Source organism: Benincasa hispida, chromosome 3 (assembly GCF_027475165.1).
Source record: "Benincasa hispida cultivar pf3 chromosome 3, pf3_genome.v1.1, whole genome shotgun sequence".
Lineage (NCBI taxonomy): Eukaryota > Viridiplantae > Streptophyta > Magnoliopsida > Cucurbitales > Cucurbitaceae > Benincasa > Benincasa hispida.
In genome coordinates, this window is record NC_143480.1 from 53,864,830 (window position 1) to 53,879,711 (window position 14,882).

The following is a 14,882-nucleotide window of genomic DNA, read 5'->3' on the forward strand; positions in this document are numbered from 1 at the left end:
TAGGAGCTAAATTGCACAAATGGAGAAAAAAAACCGAGGAATTGAAGAATTCTGCCAGTCAGAGCATTGCAATGCTCAATTTTAGCTTGCGCAACGCTATAAGGAAGTAGCTATCCGTTCATGAAGAAACAAGCTTGCAATGCTACAAATATGGAGGCAGACGCACGGAAGCAGGGCAACGTTGCAATGCTGCAACAAATTCTATAAATACACCGTCGGTTCGAGTTTAGGTTACACACTACGAGCAGTTGGCCGCCACTCTGTTTTTACTCGATTTTTTCCTCTCCTCTGATCAGATTATTGGTTTTTCTTGCCCCTTAGAGCACCATAGAACTTGAGGATTAAATTTAGAAGATGATTTGTGGCTAAAGGATAAGTACTTAGCTTGGGTTTCGTAGTTTATTTCCATTCCATTTTCATTCTTGAGATTCGGTTTGTAATTCCGCTGAGATTACTCTATTTTGTATGAGAATTTATCTTGACTTATTATTCAATCTGTCTTGCATGAGATAATCTGACAAATTGGCTATGTTTGCATGATTGATTGCTTTTATTGGCCTTAATTTGTAATCGTTAGGTAGTAATCACCTAGAAGCAAGGATTAATAAAGTTTGTGAAGTTAAATTGGATTCCATTTAATAAGCATTACTTTATAATCTAGATAATTCTTGCTCAAATAATTGATTAGACGATGAAATCGATTGTTTGGCTTAGCATTGCCCTTAATCTTAATGCTTGTTGATTTATAGATTAGTGGAAGATTCTTGCTTTTCTTTCATTTAACTTGATTTTATGGACTACCGATTAGGTATCTAAATGAGTAGGCTAAGTTTCAGTTGAAAAATCTCACATTAACTGTATGAGTTAGTCTATGATAGAATTGAAAAGGGAAATGGAATAAACTAGAACGAACCATGCTAATTGTTTTGTTTCAATTGACACTTTTACACAAAACTCTCTCAATTTACGCTGTGTATTTTAATTTTCACATAATTTACGATTTTCACAATCACCCCCCTCCCCCCAGTTACATCCTATAAGTTTCAAATTTGAGAAATCCAAATTGACTTTCTGTGGATTGACCGCGTACTTCCTTTGCTATATTTAATGGAGCAAGTCATGAAATTTAATTTGGGCACAATACGACCTATGGTTCACACTGTACCACTTCTGATCTACAAGTCTACTAGGTCTCCTTGTTAGCTCACTAGAGGATGCTTAAGAGGGATAATTTGAATTGTTCAAATTAGGTTGAGGAGACTATATATTAATATGATTAATATATAATTAGTTATGGATATGATCTATAATTAAATTGGAAAGTAATATTTGAATAAGATTCAAATTAATTAATTCAAGTGAATTAGATTCGCAAAGAATTAATTAATATAGAGGTTTTGTACTTATACGTGAGATGTATATGATAATTAAATATATACATTAAATTGGGTTTAAAGTATAAATAGTCATCTAATTATTGAGCAAATTAAAATCAAATAAATATTATTTAATTGAGCTAATTAACTAAATAAGTGTTATTTAATTAGATGGGTTAATTAATTAAATAAGTGTTATTTAATTAATTATAGAAAAATGAAAATATTAGGAAAAGGGCTTGGCCTTTTCTCCATATAAAGAGCTTCTTATGGCCCTTTACAACATATACATTCTCACCAAAAGAGAAACGATAATACACAATGTCCTAGTATTATTGTGCAAGATTTTCTCTAAGAGAATCCTCTCTACTCTTCAAAATCTTTTTTCTCCTCTCCCTCTCCCAATAGTTGGATACCACATATCCCTCTATTGGAATCCTAGAGAATAATGAGGTTACTCTCGTGGTAGTATTCAAGATTGTTCAAAAAATTGTCCGTTATCAAGATCGTTGGAGATCTGTTCGTTGGAACTAGGAGAGTATTGTTCGTGGCACTTGGGAATCTACAAAGGTAAGAATCATTCTAATCTTTGCCCTAATGCATGCTAATTTACATGTTTATATATTTTGCTTTGTATAATAATTTTGTTTAATGTAAAATCGATTTGCAGGATGCAAGACGTTCTAACAAAACGCTTCCGCTCCGGGATTCGTTCCCCTCTACACCCACTATTATGAACGTATGCCACAGACCTTAGCTTCCTACTTTTGCTCTAGCTTCCCTCCTCACGGTTTTGGGGATTACTTTCTCCCTTTACCAATGGTTCCTTTCTTTTTACTTTGTATTCAACTATCTGGAAAATATGGGGATAAGACTCCCCCGTGCCTTCTATCCTTGGTGTTTTTCCCTCAGCCGGATCCTGTACAAGTTCAAAGTCAGAACCTCTGTTACCTTGATTATTTTTCTGACTGATCGCTTTCAACAATCTGCCCTATCCCATCTACTTTTGCCTCTAGATCTTTATACTTGGCCTTATCGTACGGTCCCCCTAATCGAGGCTGAGGGGTCTCGATCTTTCGCACACTTCGGTGGCAGCATTCTTAATCGGATCCTTCTTCATTCAAATTCATATTTATGAAACTTCGACTCAATTCTTGATAGACTTTCCTGAGTTTTAATTTTATCAAGCAAGTATTCTTCCCCACAGACGATGCCAACTATTGATGCCAAATTTTAGTTAGGAAGATTAGGCTAACCTTGAAAGAGGCTTCGACGGTAAAATTGTATTTTTTAGGTAAGAGAGCTTGCCTACAAAAGAATAGAAAATTGCACACTGATGTAGTGTAGTTCACATACACTCCAATACTTAAGCTAGAAAGAGTTTGAAGGTTCTCGATCGAATTTTTTTCAGTCATTCGATTAGCTTACCTTGCTTCTCTCCATTTTTCTCTATTTACAGGTTCTCGTCCTCATCCTTTTCCTCTTATGTTCTCTAATAACTTCTTTTTTATTCTTTTAGGATTCTACATTGGATCAAGTCTATGTGGATCATGCCCGGTTTGAGGCCGACCCAATCGATATTCTTTGTAGGTTGGTCTGGGCTTCTTCGTTGTGGTTTTGGCCTTTTGAGCTCTTGACCAATGTGCCTATCCTAATGGCTCGTCCCTGGACTCAACTTAGATGAGGTTGACCAAGCCCGTTTGGTTTCCCAACTTATTCCTTTAATCTTCCTTTCTTCCTTAATTGACGTTTTTGCCCGTGGCTCTATAATCTACATTGGATCAAGTCTATGTGGGTTATGCCCGGTTTGAGGCCGACCCACTCGATATTCTTTTTAGGTTGGTCTGGGCTTCTTCATTGTGTTTTTGGCCTTTTGAGCTCTCAACTAATGCGTCTATCCTAGTGGCTCGACCCCGACCTCAACTTAGATGAGGCTGACCAAGCCCGTTTGGTTTCCCAACTTATTCCTTTAATCTTCCTTTCTTCCCTAATTGACGTTTTTTCTCATGGCTCTAGAATCTACATTGGATCAAGTCTATGTGGGTCATGCCCGATTTGACATCGACCCACTCGATATTCTTTTTAGGTTAGTCTGGGCTTCTTCGTTGTGGTTTTGGCCTTTTGAGCTCTCGACCAATGCACCTGTCCTAGTCGCTTGACCCCGGCCTCCCTCAACTTAGATGAGGCTGACCAAGCCCGTTTGGTTTCCTAACTTATTCCTTTAATCTTCCTTTCTTCCCTAATTGACGTTTTTGCCTGTGGCTCTAGAATCCACTCGTAACGTATAAGTTTTGAAGTTTTCTAGATAATAGTATCTTAGGTTTTAAAAACTGAAATTCTGTGAAACAAAAAAAACCCTATAATTCGATGAATAGAGAGAGAGAAATAGCTGGAATATTTTTTTTTCAAAGGAAATAGTTGCAATTAGAAAAAAAAAAAACAATATGTTATTTTTTTTTCTTCAAAAGAACGATTCAGAACTAATTAATTTGAAAAATTAAAATATATAATTTAGTTGCAATAGAATTATAATAAATATATAAAATTAATTCAATTTGAAATTGAAATTTAAAATTTAAAATTTAATGTTAATTCACACCATTAAAAAGAAACTAAAAAAAATTATACTTCAGGATTTTTTTTTTTTTTTTTTTTGAAAAATAATGAAATTTACTACTAAGCTAGTATGAAACAAATTTTTAAAATGGTGAGAATTAACATGTGTTTTAAAAATGATTTTAGATTCAATTTTACCAAACACCAAAGGCGAAGACTTTTTCATAATCACTTTCAACGTTCTAGAAAATAATCTCAATCGCATTTCTAAATCCAAATGTAGGTACGTCTAGGGTGTTGGATTGTGTGTCCTAAAACTCGTAATTTTGTAAACAGTAAATATATATGAACTTTATCCAGACAAATGTTTTTGATTGTTTAATAACTCTAACTCCAATAAACTACGAACCTTTGGCTATTGTAATGAATACTTTGACTTTATGTGGAGACATAACTAAATCAAGTTCAAGTAAAATAGCCTAAACCATCTATAGTACTTGGATTAGATTGGGTACCTATTTCTGGAGATACTATTGAATACGGCCCGCTCTATGATTGTTACAAATGTTGTAAAGTGTCATAAACAGCGTGATCAGTTCATTCATGTAAAGACATATGAGCAAGAGTGTTCTACACGATGAGGTTGTATAAGACAGACCACGAAATAATCACTGTTACGTATTAACAGCGTTTATTGTTAACACTGATTAATTTCACTTCTCGATGACCTAGATAATTTGATCTGAATCCTGAGCTGTCTATAGACTATGTTTATTCGCAATTGTCCCTTGATTTGCATAGATGAGGGTGAGCTCAACATCGCTACTTAATATGCCTCCTATTTCAAGGATAAGATCGGGTAGATGGTTGGGAATATAGAATTTGCAAGATGGAATTCACTCCTACCAATTCTAGGAACGGTGGGAACAAAGGTTGATCTCGGGTCTTGAACAATGGGCTCCATCCTCTCGTTGGCCTGAGAAGGAATGGATTTAGTGATTATGATCCTAAATCAATTGTTTATTAGAGGGAAAGTGGTACTTAAGGAGAAAAGATGTAACTTAGGGGTATTTCAGTATTTGACCTAGTTGAGGTTACGGGCAACTTGTGAATGATCAACTTATCGATGACGGTTATATCAAATGGACACATAATATATCTACAGTGAGAGGAGTGCAACTACAGGCTATATGGACAATCCTGTTAGTTAATGAATGTTGATTAACTAGGTTATAAATTTTGACCGATTAGTCTCGAATCATTGGAGACCCGCCCACGATCTATAGGTCCACGGGTCTCCTTACTAACTCACTATGGACGAAATTGAAGAACTAGGTGAAATAAGAATTTAAAATGTTCAAATTCAGGCTTTAGGAAAAATTGTATTTTATATAAGATATAATTTACAATTAAATAATTAATTTATTAATTAATTAGTTTTTAGAGTATTCTTGAACGTTAGCATGAAAATGTTTTTTAAACTTGATTAATATGATCAATCAAAGTTAGGTGTCAAAAATAATTTAATTTGTGATATTAAATTTGTTTTTTAAATATTTTCTAAATCATGAAAATGTTTTTTTTCAAAAAAAATTGATTTATTGATTTTTTAAATTAGCTAGTGAAAAAATTCAATTTTTGGATTTTCCCACTAACTAAGTAGACTTTGAAGTGACACTTCCCAAACTTGACACCTAAAAATTACATGCTAGTGGAGTTTGAGATGGAAGAAATGCAAGATAGGATTTTGCATGTAATTTGTCTATAAATAGTTTGGTTTTTGAATTTTGTAAAAAAAAAACTAATGCTTCTTTGACCTTTGACCTAAACTCTTCCACTAAAATCTCTTTACTCTCCTTTTACTAAAGTGAAATTCACTTGTTTTCACTAACAAAACGATCCCACAACCGTGTTCTTCAACCAGAAAATAGCGAGGATTTACCGTTGGTGGTGTCGATCAAGCTCCGGAGAGGAAGATTGTGGTGGATTCTACAAAGGTTGTAATTTCTAATCCTTTATGCATGTTTATTCTTGTTTTTATGTAATTAGAACGTTATCGATCTTCGCTTCCACTATTACATGTGTTTTTTAAATTCCAACAGGCAATAGAGCTGGGGTGGGGTGAGGAGGGGTGCCTCATCCCCGTTCCCGATAGGGGAATTTACCCCCATCCTTGCCCCCGTCCCCACCATTTGAAGGCAGGGACAGGGGAAGGAATTCCCCGTTGGAAAAATAGATCCCCACGGGAACCCATTCCTTATTTCCCCTTTTGTTTCCCCACGAGGACCTTTAAAAAAATCCTAAAATTCCCTTTGGTTTGGGCTTAGACACTTTAGTTAGGATTAATCAATTTAGAGCCCGACATCCTTGGAATCCTTTAATCCAGAGTGAGGATTAGGCAAAGTCCCTTCAAGAGCCATATCTCTTTTTTCTCTGCCTTATCGAGGCTTGTGGTCTTTCCGATGGATCTTGAGAAGGTCTTATGACAGGATTCAATGTTGTTGCTTGGTGTAATACGATTTAGCCCCAATGAGCATATTTATTTCACTTTCACTTCTTCTCAACTGGAATCATAAATGATACTAAATTTCTCATTCCAAAGACGAACATTTCCATTGAGTGACTGTAACAACTATGGTTACAATCAATAGTTCTCAACCAACCCTTTCTCTTAGAGCTTTATAAAGTTTTAATAGAAAGTAAGGAGTAAGGGGGACCTTCGTTTCATTAGAAATTTGATCCAGACCTTCTTTCTTCTCCTGCGAAGCCCTGAGAAAGTCACCAGCGGCAAGTTAGTATAGTTCTCCTATAACTGATTTGGCCCTACGTTGATTCAAGAGCTTCTTCTGGGCTAGATTAAAAACTAAGCTAAATGTAAAGAGTTCAATACCATATATATATATATATATATATATTAAAAATCTAAATTGGGCAGGATCGGGGTCAGGGACAGAGTGGGGATAACCTCCCCATCCCTGGGAAATTTTGTCAACCCTTAGTATGTCAATGATCTTGGTTGACCAATATATCGGTTTATAATTAATAACTCCTTTTTAATATAAGTTTATCATTGATTATTATTGTCATAAAGCATAATTTTATATATAAAAAAATACCTATGAAAATTTTCCTCAATTTTATAAGTATTATACTTTCATAAGTTACTGTTGGTGAAAAATTTTTCAATGAAAGAAAAAGAAAAGTAGAGAATCCTACATTGATTGGGACAACAAAAAGATGCCTCCTTATTTACCCCTATCTTTCCTTGTGAGTCTGGGCCCCAAGGGGTATCTAAATATTAGAAGGGGTGAGGAGGTAGGAAAATGAGAATTTGATGATCTTTCCACACACGCACGATGCTATCGCGGGCCGTCCATCGGGCGTGGCGTGGCGTGGTGTGTGAGATAATAATTTGTTACCTTAAAAAAAACTTTCATTTAATTAAGTTTTTAAATTCCTCTAGGCAAATCATCTGTTTTTTCTCATTTAATAATCATAAGTTTTTCTTCTCGTTAACACGCACACATTACTCCATTTTGTGCATTCATCGTTGGCCTCTGTGCACGTTACTCCGTTTTGCACGTTCACTATTGGCCTTCAATGCCTTTTAATAAACTATGATTCAGTTCTTCGAAAATACATAATTTTGAAAATAATTGCAGTTCTTATGTGTTTTCTTTCTCAACCACATGTTTTTTCCTACGTCGTTAACACACACACGTTACTCTATTTTGCGCATTCATCTTTGGCCTCCGTGCACGTTACTCTATTTTGCGCGTTCACCATTGGCCTTCAATGACTTTTAATAAACTATTTTTTAGTTCTTCGAAAATACATAATTTTGAAAATGATTGCAGTTCTTCTGTGTTTTCTTTCTCAACCACATGTTTTTTCCTATGTTTTTTTTAGCACAGTCTAGAAGGGTGTGAGTATTTCTGATCGGTTTCTAGTACAGTTCTGGTCAAGACAGATTTAATCTGAGTTGTTTTATTATTGGAACGACATGACATTCTTTATGAACTGCTTGCACAAAGAGCAGAGCTGAGAAATGTCTTAAAGAGAGCGTGATCCGCAACTTAGCTTTTCACAAGTTTCTATTTTGCAGGTTTTATTTGCTACTACTAAATTTTGAGCTTCCATTCCTGTCATTTTTTATCGGTAGTCGTTTCAACAATTACAATATTACCCTTAAACTTTCATAAACATTTCAAAATAACTTTTGAAATATAAATTCTTTATAATTCTAAAAGGAAGTGAAGCTTGAAACAATGTGGTGTGGTAGTGACCTGCAAGTTTTTATTTTAGGACACCCGCCACTACATTATCTCATGTCCCAAGTTTTTGTCAGAATTCTAAAGGAATTTTATACTTTAAGCATGTTTTATAAACATTTATGAAAAGTGAAGGAAACATTGCGACTTTGGTAAATATTGAAGTATTTTAAAATCAAACAGTAAAGTTGAATAGTACTTTTTATAATTTAATGTTATTATAATTAATCAATATGTTTTTTAATAATTTAATCGATATATGTTGATGTATATATAATTCCAATTAATATGTTTCATTAAAATACTATATTTATAATAAGTTTTAGAAAATACTATATTTGCTGTTTTAAATTCAAACTGTTGACCTTAGAAAACAAATTGCCAATAGAAATGAGTAGTTTTTATTAATTTATTTATTTTTGTCGAACAATTAATAAAAACGAGAGTAAGAGAGTGAGAGTATTGCCGAAGAGTGGAGAAAAAAAGAAGAAAAATAGAGAAGAACCAAAGTATTCACGATTTTTATTCATAAACTAATAATAAAAAGAGTAAAGATATATATTTTTTAAAAAAATTGAAAGATATTTTTGAAACTTTTAGAAATATTTTTTTCCTTTTTTATAAAAAATTAAGAAATTGTTTTTTTTTTTTAAACTTTTGAAAGTTGAAATGAATTTCTGACAAGTTAAAAATTTTATGTAAATTTTGTATAATTTATTTTTATTTATTTATTTATTTTAAGAAAAGTGGTAAGTCGGTGGTTCAAAAGTTTTTGTGGCCCTCATTGTTTTTTTTTCTTTCTTTTAATAATTTAACGGTTGTAATAAATGTTAGGGAAAAGAAACATATTTAATGATTATTTATTATTTATCCTCCTCTAAGTGTGGCGGATGGACGACACGTGTCCACCATGCATTTAATGGAGGTTGCGTCTTGGGTGAGTGAAGTGAGGAGAGAGGAGTCTTATTTGCAAAGATTGTAAAGTAAAAGGGTCTAATTGTAAATAAATTTAGTCCTAGCTGGAGAATAAGACAAACTTGGACTCCACCTTTCATTTTGAATCCGAATTTCAAACGACGGCGTTTTCTTGTGGAAACGACACATTGACAATACTCAAAATAAAATTAAGGTAAAAATTACTCTTTCTATCGATTTTTGTATATAGTGTATGTATTTCAAAATGTCACCTATTTAATTTCGATTTGATAATTATTTTATTTTTTATTTTTATTTTTTAAAATTAATTCTATAAACACTATTTCCAAGATGGCTATTCAAACTACAAAAACCGAATCAAATCAAATATGAAATTTAGTGAAATTGAAAATTGTGGTTCAGTACGGTTTGAATAAATTTTGAAACCGAATGAATTTGTTGAAACCGAACCGAATCGTTTTTAACTAATATATATATAGAGTAAAACCGAATTTAAAACTGAACCGTTTTTAATTTAAATAACAAAATTTAATTTAAAACCGAACTGAATCGCATATATGCGGTTTGGTTTGAACCAATGAATCGATTCGATTCGGTTTCACGTATTAGAAATTTCGGTTCGATTCAATTTGGTGGTCAAACTGAACCGTATCCACCCCTACTTCCACGTCCAAATTTCTTCATTTATTATCTATTTTTCATCAATGGTTTAAAAAACCAACCCCAATTTTGAGGACTATAAAAAGTTGCTTTCAAAAAGTTGCTTTTGTTTTTTGAATTTGACTAAGAATTCGATCACCGTAAAGGTGCAAAACATGGTAAGAAATACGGATGACATAGGTTTAATTTTAAAAACAAAAACCAAAAAACCAAATAATTACTAAACGAAGTCTTAGTTATTAAATTTTGAGTTTGGTTTCAATTTAATCTATAATTTCAAAATGTTACAATTTTATTATTGACATTTGATTTTTCTTTCAATTTTAGTTTATATATTTCAAGATTTACACTTTTAACCTCGATTTTTCTAAATACTCATTTTCGTTCTTTAGTATTATTGTATCTTAATAAATTTAAAATAATTATGATTAATTAAGTTTCTCTGTTTTTATCACTTTAAAAATTATATTTTAAAATCTCACTCCTTAATTATTTAAAATTCATTAAGAGAAGTTGACGTCAACGACTTAACGTGAGTATTTAATGAAAATTTGATGTTAAAAATGCAAAATCTTGAAACTTATGGACCAAATTGAAGCAAAACTCAAATCTCAGAGATACAGTTGAACATTTTGAAACTTATAGACTAAATTGAAACTAAATTCAGGATTTAAATACTAAATGTCTAACAATAAATCAATAATGACTATATGTTCATAATGAATGATCAAATTAAAATGAAATTTAATAAATAATTATATGGTTTTTTTATTAAAAAAAAGTAAGAAATTGTTATTTTGAAAAATCATTATTTGTACAAACTAAAGTTAAATAATCGTAATTTACTAATTAAACATATTTGAGATGTTATAGCTAATTAATTGATTGTTAAGTTGAGTAAATATTTTTACTACATTATTATTGATCTATTAAAACAAATATCTATATTATTTTTGTTAAATTAATACTAATTAATTAATTAATTATACACAAAATGAGGTCATATATAAAATGAAATACATAAAAAATGGGGAAAATAAAACCATTATCCGTGGAAAATGAGAATATTTGGGAATAGATCATTTATAGGAAAAAGTTAAAAACTGTGAAACAAACATGAGTTTTGGAGGCATGTCTCAATTATCATCTAGAATAACCTCCAACCAAACGTTTCACAATAGTAGTTTTTTCAAAGGTGAAGGATAATAATGTAACTTTTGAAAGTTCATAAATATTTTTTCAAATGAAGTGCTAATGCTTTCTGTCTATAAGAGAAACAATATATACATTTTTGTTAAAATTGAGAATATCATTGAAACTTTTAAAAACTAAATGTATTTTTTGAAATTAACAGTTGCATCCAAAAGTAATAATAGTAAGAGTATTTTTTAAAACATTTTTAGAAAGATGAAGGGTGTTATTAAAAAGTTTAAAAGTTAAAGTTCAAGAATATTTTAAAAATAAAGTACAAAATTTATTATTATTATTTTTTAAAAGTTAGGCTTAAATCAACATTAAAATAATATGAAAAAAATTGGGTCGTTTCCAAAGAGTGGTCCACTAAATAATTGGGCCTTAAAGATACGTAGAATACAAGCCCAATCCAAGGCCCATGAGCCATGCGAGATATATCGTCGAGCTCGTGTAGCCATCGGAGGAACCCCCGAGATTTTCAACACCAGAGAGAAAAATGGCAGGATGGAGATGGATGGAAGCGGCACTTCCTCTAGGAATTATCGCCGGAATGCTCTGTATAATGGGAAATGCTCAATATCACATCCACAAAGCCGCCCATGGCCGGGTAATTTACTTTCTACTGATTTTGATTTTAGCGTTTTCCCCTATTCTTTGCTCAATGGATCTCCTTTCTTTGAGTTTCGATCACCGATCTCTGTAATCAGTTTCCGGATTTTGATTCCTGTTGTTCGTCGTTTTTGCAGCCAAAGCACATCGGTAATGATATGTGGGACGTGGCCATGGAACGCAGGGACAAGAAACTCGTGGAGAATCTCTCCGCCGCTTCTCATAGTTAATTTTTTTTCCGGACCTGTATCCCCTGGTACGTGTTTATGCGTTCTAATTACTGTTTTTTCCGTTTTTTGGAAAGTTGATCTTGGGAGTATGAAGCGTTTAGGACAATCATCTTTCTTGGTGGGTGGTTGTTCTATCTCTTGGACTCGGAGAATGTTGAATTTTAACTGTAGTGTGATTTTTTTTATTTTTAATGTAAGGCATCTGTACGTTTAAAGCGAAATTTTTTCTTTAATTAATGTTGGCAATGATTACAAGCTATTGATTTGGATGCTCGAGTTTTAGTGTGTATGTATTTGTTTTTATAGGAATCGAATTTCTATCGATGAATGCAATGTATAAGACAATCTAACTAACATAAGCCTAGGGAGTTGTGGAAACACACTCTCCCAGACTGATGAGGGGATTACTTGTGATAAAACAGGAAAAGGCACCCCAAGAACGATGTCCGTAAAGTCCCAAGTTACCAAAAATTGTTTATCTGTTCCATCAAAAGCCCTTCTTTTCTCTATTCCATTAAAATATGTTGTAGGAACTAGGAATTTAGCTCTAGTTCATGTGTCCATTTTGTTGCTATGCGATTTGTGCCAGTCATTGATAATCTGCTGCTAGTTAGTTGGGTAGTTAACTGTAGTTGTTCCTGCATTTTCAACAGAAATCCCAAGATTTAGGAATAACCGGGTGCACAGTGGTTTGTTTGCGATGGTTTTAGTCCAAACTTTGCGCCAAAACTGGCCTTTAAGTTTCCACGTAGTGTCAAATGTCAACATGACAGCTCCAGGCGATTTATTTCAACCGGCCATTCAACTCTCAGTTTAGTTGGGCAATGGTGACTTGAGCACTATGACTGATAGATAAGATGAGAGTCTGTGAAGTTAAGATAAAGGCTAATGCATGAGAGAATTGTAACTAAGAGAGTAGGAGTTGAGAGATGGAGAACTGAGAGGGAGCACTGTGCATTGTGTGTGTGTGTGTGTGTGAGGGAGGAGAAATTGGAGGCATGCAACATGGCATGTGTGAGCCATGTGTGAGCTAGTGCTTGGTGAGATTTGCAAAAAAAAAAGATCTCCACGGTTCATGAATCATGTATTGGAACTACAAAAGAGAGAGAGAGAGCCAGAAAAACTTCATTTCATGTTCATTTGCCACTTCTTTTTGGGGACATCTTTTCTTTTGACAGCCTTCAATTAGGCAGTTGCATTGCCAGAGATTCTCACTCTCTGCTTGCCCGTGTTTTGATCATCCATCCTTTCAAAAATGAAAAGCGATTCTTGTAGCTTATTTTTGCAAGAGCCTCGTTCTGTTCGTTTGGAATGAACAAAATCTTCGTGTCTTCAAGGATAAAGAATAGGATAATTGATGGTGTTGTATAATTTTTATCATTTTTGGCTCTCTCTTGTTGTAAAATATCTTCATACTTTCATAGCTATGGTTTCACTTCTCTTAAAGCCCAAAGAAAGAGTTTTTTTTTTTTTTTTTTTTGGGGGGGGGGGGGGGGGACAATCCCTCTGGATACTGGATAGCCCCTTTTTTGTAATTTTATATCATTAATAAAAAGTTTCTATCCAAAAAATGATTATAATATTTTTAAAAAAATTAAAAAGGGTAAATTTTCTTAATATGTCAGACGGGTTAGGAAGGCACTTTCTTGCCACTCCTCCAACTGAAGTGTGGTTCAAGTCAATGGCCAATGTTGGTTTAGTTGGTTATCTGGATTCACTTGTTCTTGCCGTGGGAGAACCACTTGTGTGTGAGCTTAATGTTTAAAGTTTATGTAGAAATTTGAATCTGTAACAACTCTAGTGCCCATTTTGACAAAGTTCTTAGAAGTTTTTGGATAAGTTCCATTCATATCTACAGCCTAATCTAGTCCCTTCTGAACAGTTTTAGCCATATACTTGACTCGTATTCCTCTTTTTATTTTATTTTTTTCACAGGAATATTTCCTCATTTTTTTAGTGTGAATTTTCTGGTGCTACTGCAATGGAGGGATTTCTTTTTGAAATATCACCTCAAGTATTGTCTTCCGTAAATCGTGGAAGCATACCTAAATCCAAAACCATTTCCTATTACATAGTGTGCCTTGACACCCAAAAACACTCTTTTGAGGTTTTAACATTTTAAAATTGCTTGCTCACATGCATACTTTCACTTATAGGTTTTGTGCAAGATTTCAATTTGAATTCATGGGTATCTTTTTTACCGAGCTCGTGTAGCTATTAAATGGACTCTCAGCTTTGCATAGAGCTTCCGCAAAACATGGAAGTTGCCTAAACAATCCTCCTTTACCCTGCTACATAGAGCTTTGATACTCAAAATACACACTTGAAATTTGAACATTTTAAAACGCCTTGCTCACATGCACACTTACACTCATAGGTTTTGTGCATAATTCAATTTGAATTCTTGGGTTTCTTTCCTATAATGGACTCTCAGCTTTGCTTCTGAGGCTTTTGGTCCTTTTCTCTATCTTTTAATTTCTCACTATACTTTAGGAGACTCTTGAATTTAGAACTAACGCTAATGTAATCCTAGGTGAAGGAGTTGTGGTGGATGCACTCTTGATAAAGGAATAAAAAGCTTTTGTTGCAGAATACAGATGTCGATGTCAATGCAATGCTGGTCACTGCCATGTATTGTCAATTTTCTTTATTGTTCTCTTGATCTGAACATATGTAAAATTGATCATCAAGAATTACTTCTTTATATCAAAGTAGATTTTCTCCCGTATGTTGATAGTGAGTTTCTGTTTTCTGGAACTAGCTCTTGCCTCGAGCAGGAGGAAACCCTGTACTCAAATGATTGATGAATAGCTTGGAACTCTTGTAAGTCTTTGTTTTTTTCTTCATTCTTTTCCCCTATCAAAAGCATGCTATAGATTCTGATGCAATAATAACAAGAATTAAAGTTGTAGAAGGCATGATAGTTTTTGATATGGCTGGATCATGTGCTATAATGTTTGAGACACCGGGTTGTAGGGCTACTCTCCAGCTCTCCCATAGCTTATGACAGTAGCTGTTTACAGAGAGAGTGACAACTGACAACCATAAAC

The 14,882-nt window shown here is 33.4% G+C and overlaps 1 protein-coding gene across 1 annotated transcript; it reads left to right on the forward strand.

The window, feature by feature from the left end:
• Positions 1–11,418: 11,418 nt before the first annotated feature.
• Positions 11,419–14,659, forward strand: LOC120072653 (NADH dehydrogenase ubiquinone 1 alpha subcomplex subunit). Its single transcript, XM_039025085.2, has 3 exons — positions 11,419–11,600; positions 11,740–11,858; positions 14,366–14,659. Exons 1-2 carry the CDS (start codon positions 11,490–11,492, stop codon positions 11,830–11,832), a joined length of 204 nt encoding a protein of 67 aa, XP_038881013.1. The 5' UTR covers positions 11,419–11,489; the 3' UTR covers positions 11,833–11,858; positions 14,366–14,659.
• Positions 14,660–14,882: the final 223 nt, after the last annotated feature.

Coding starts and splice junctions, on each gene's coding strand:
- LOC120072653 (XM_039025085.2), top strand. CDS start 11,490: ATGGCAGGATGGAGATGGATGGAAGCGGCACTTCCTCTAGGAATTATC. Junction 11,601..11,739: donor ACAAAGCCGCCCATGGCCGG/GTAATTTACTTT, acceptor TCGTTTTTGCAG/CCAAAGCACATCGGTAATGA.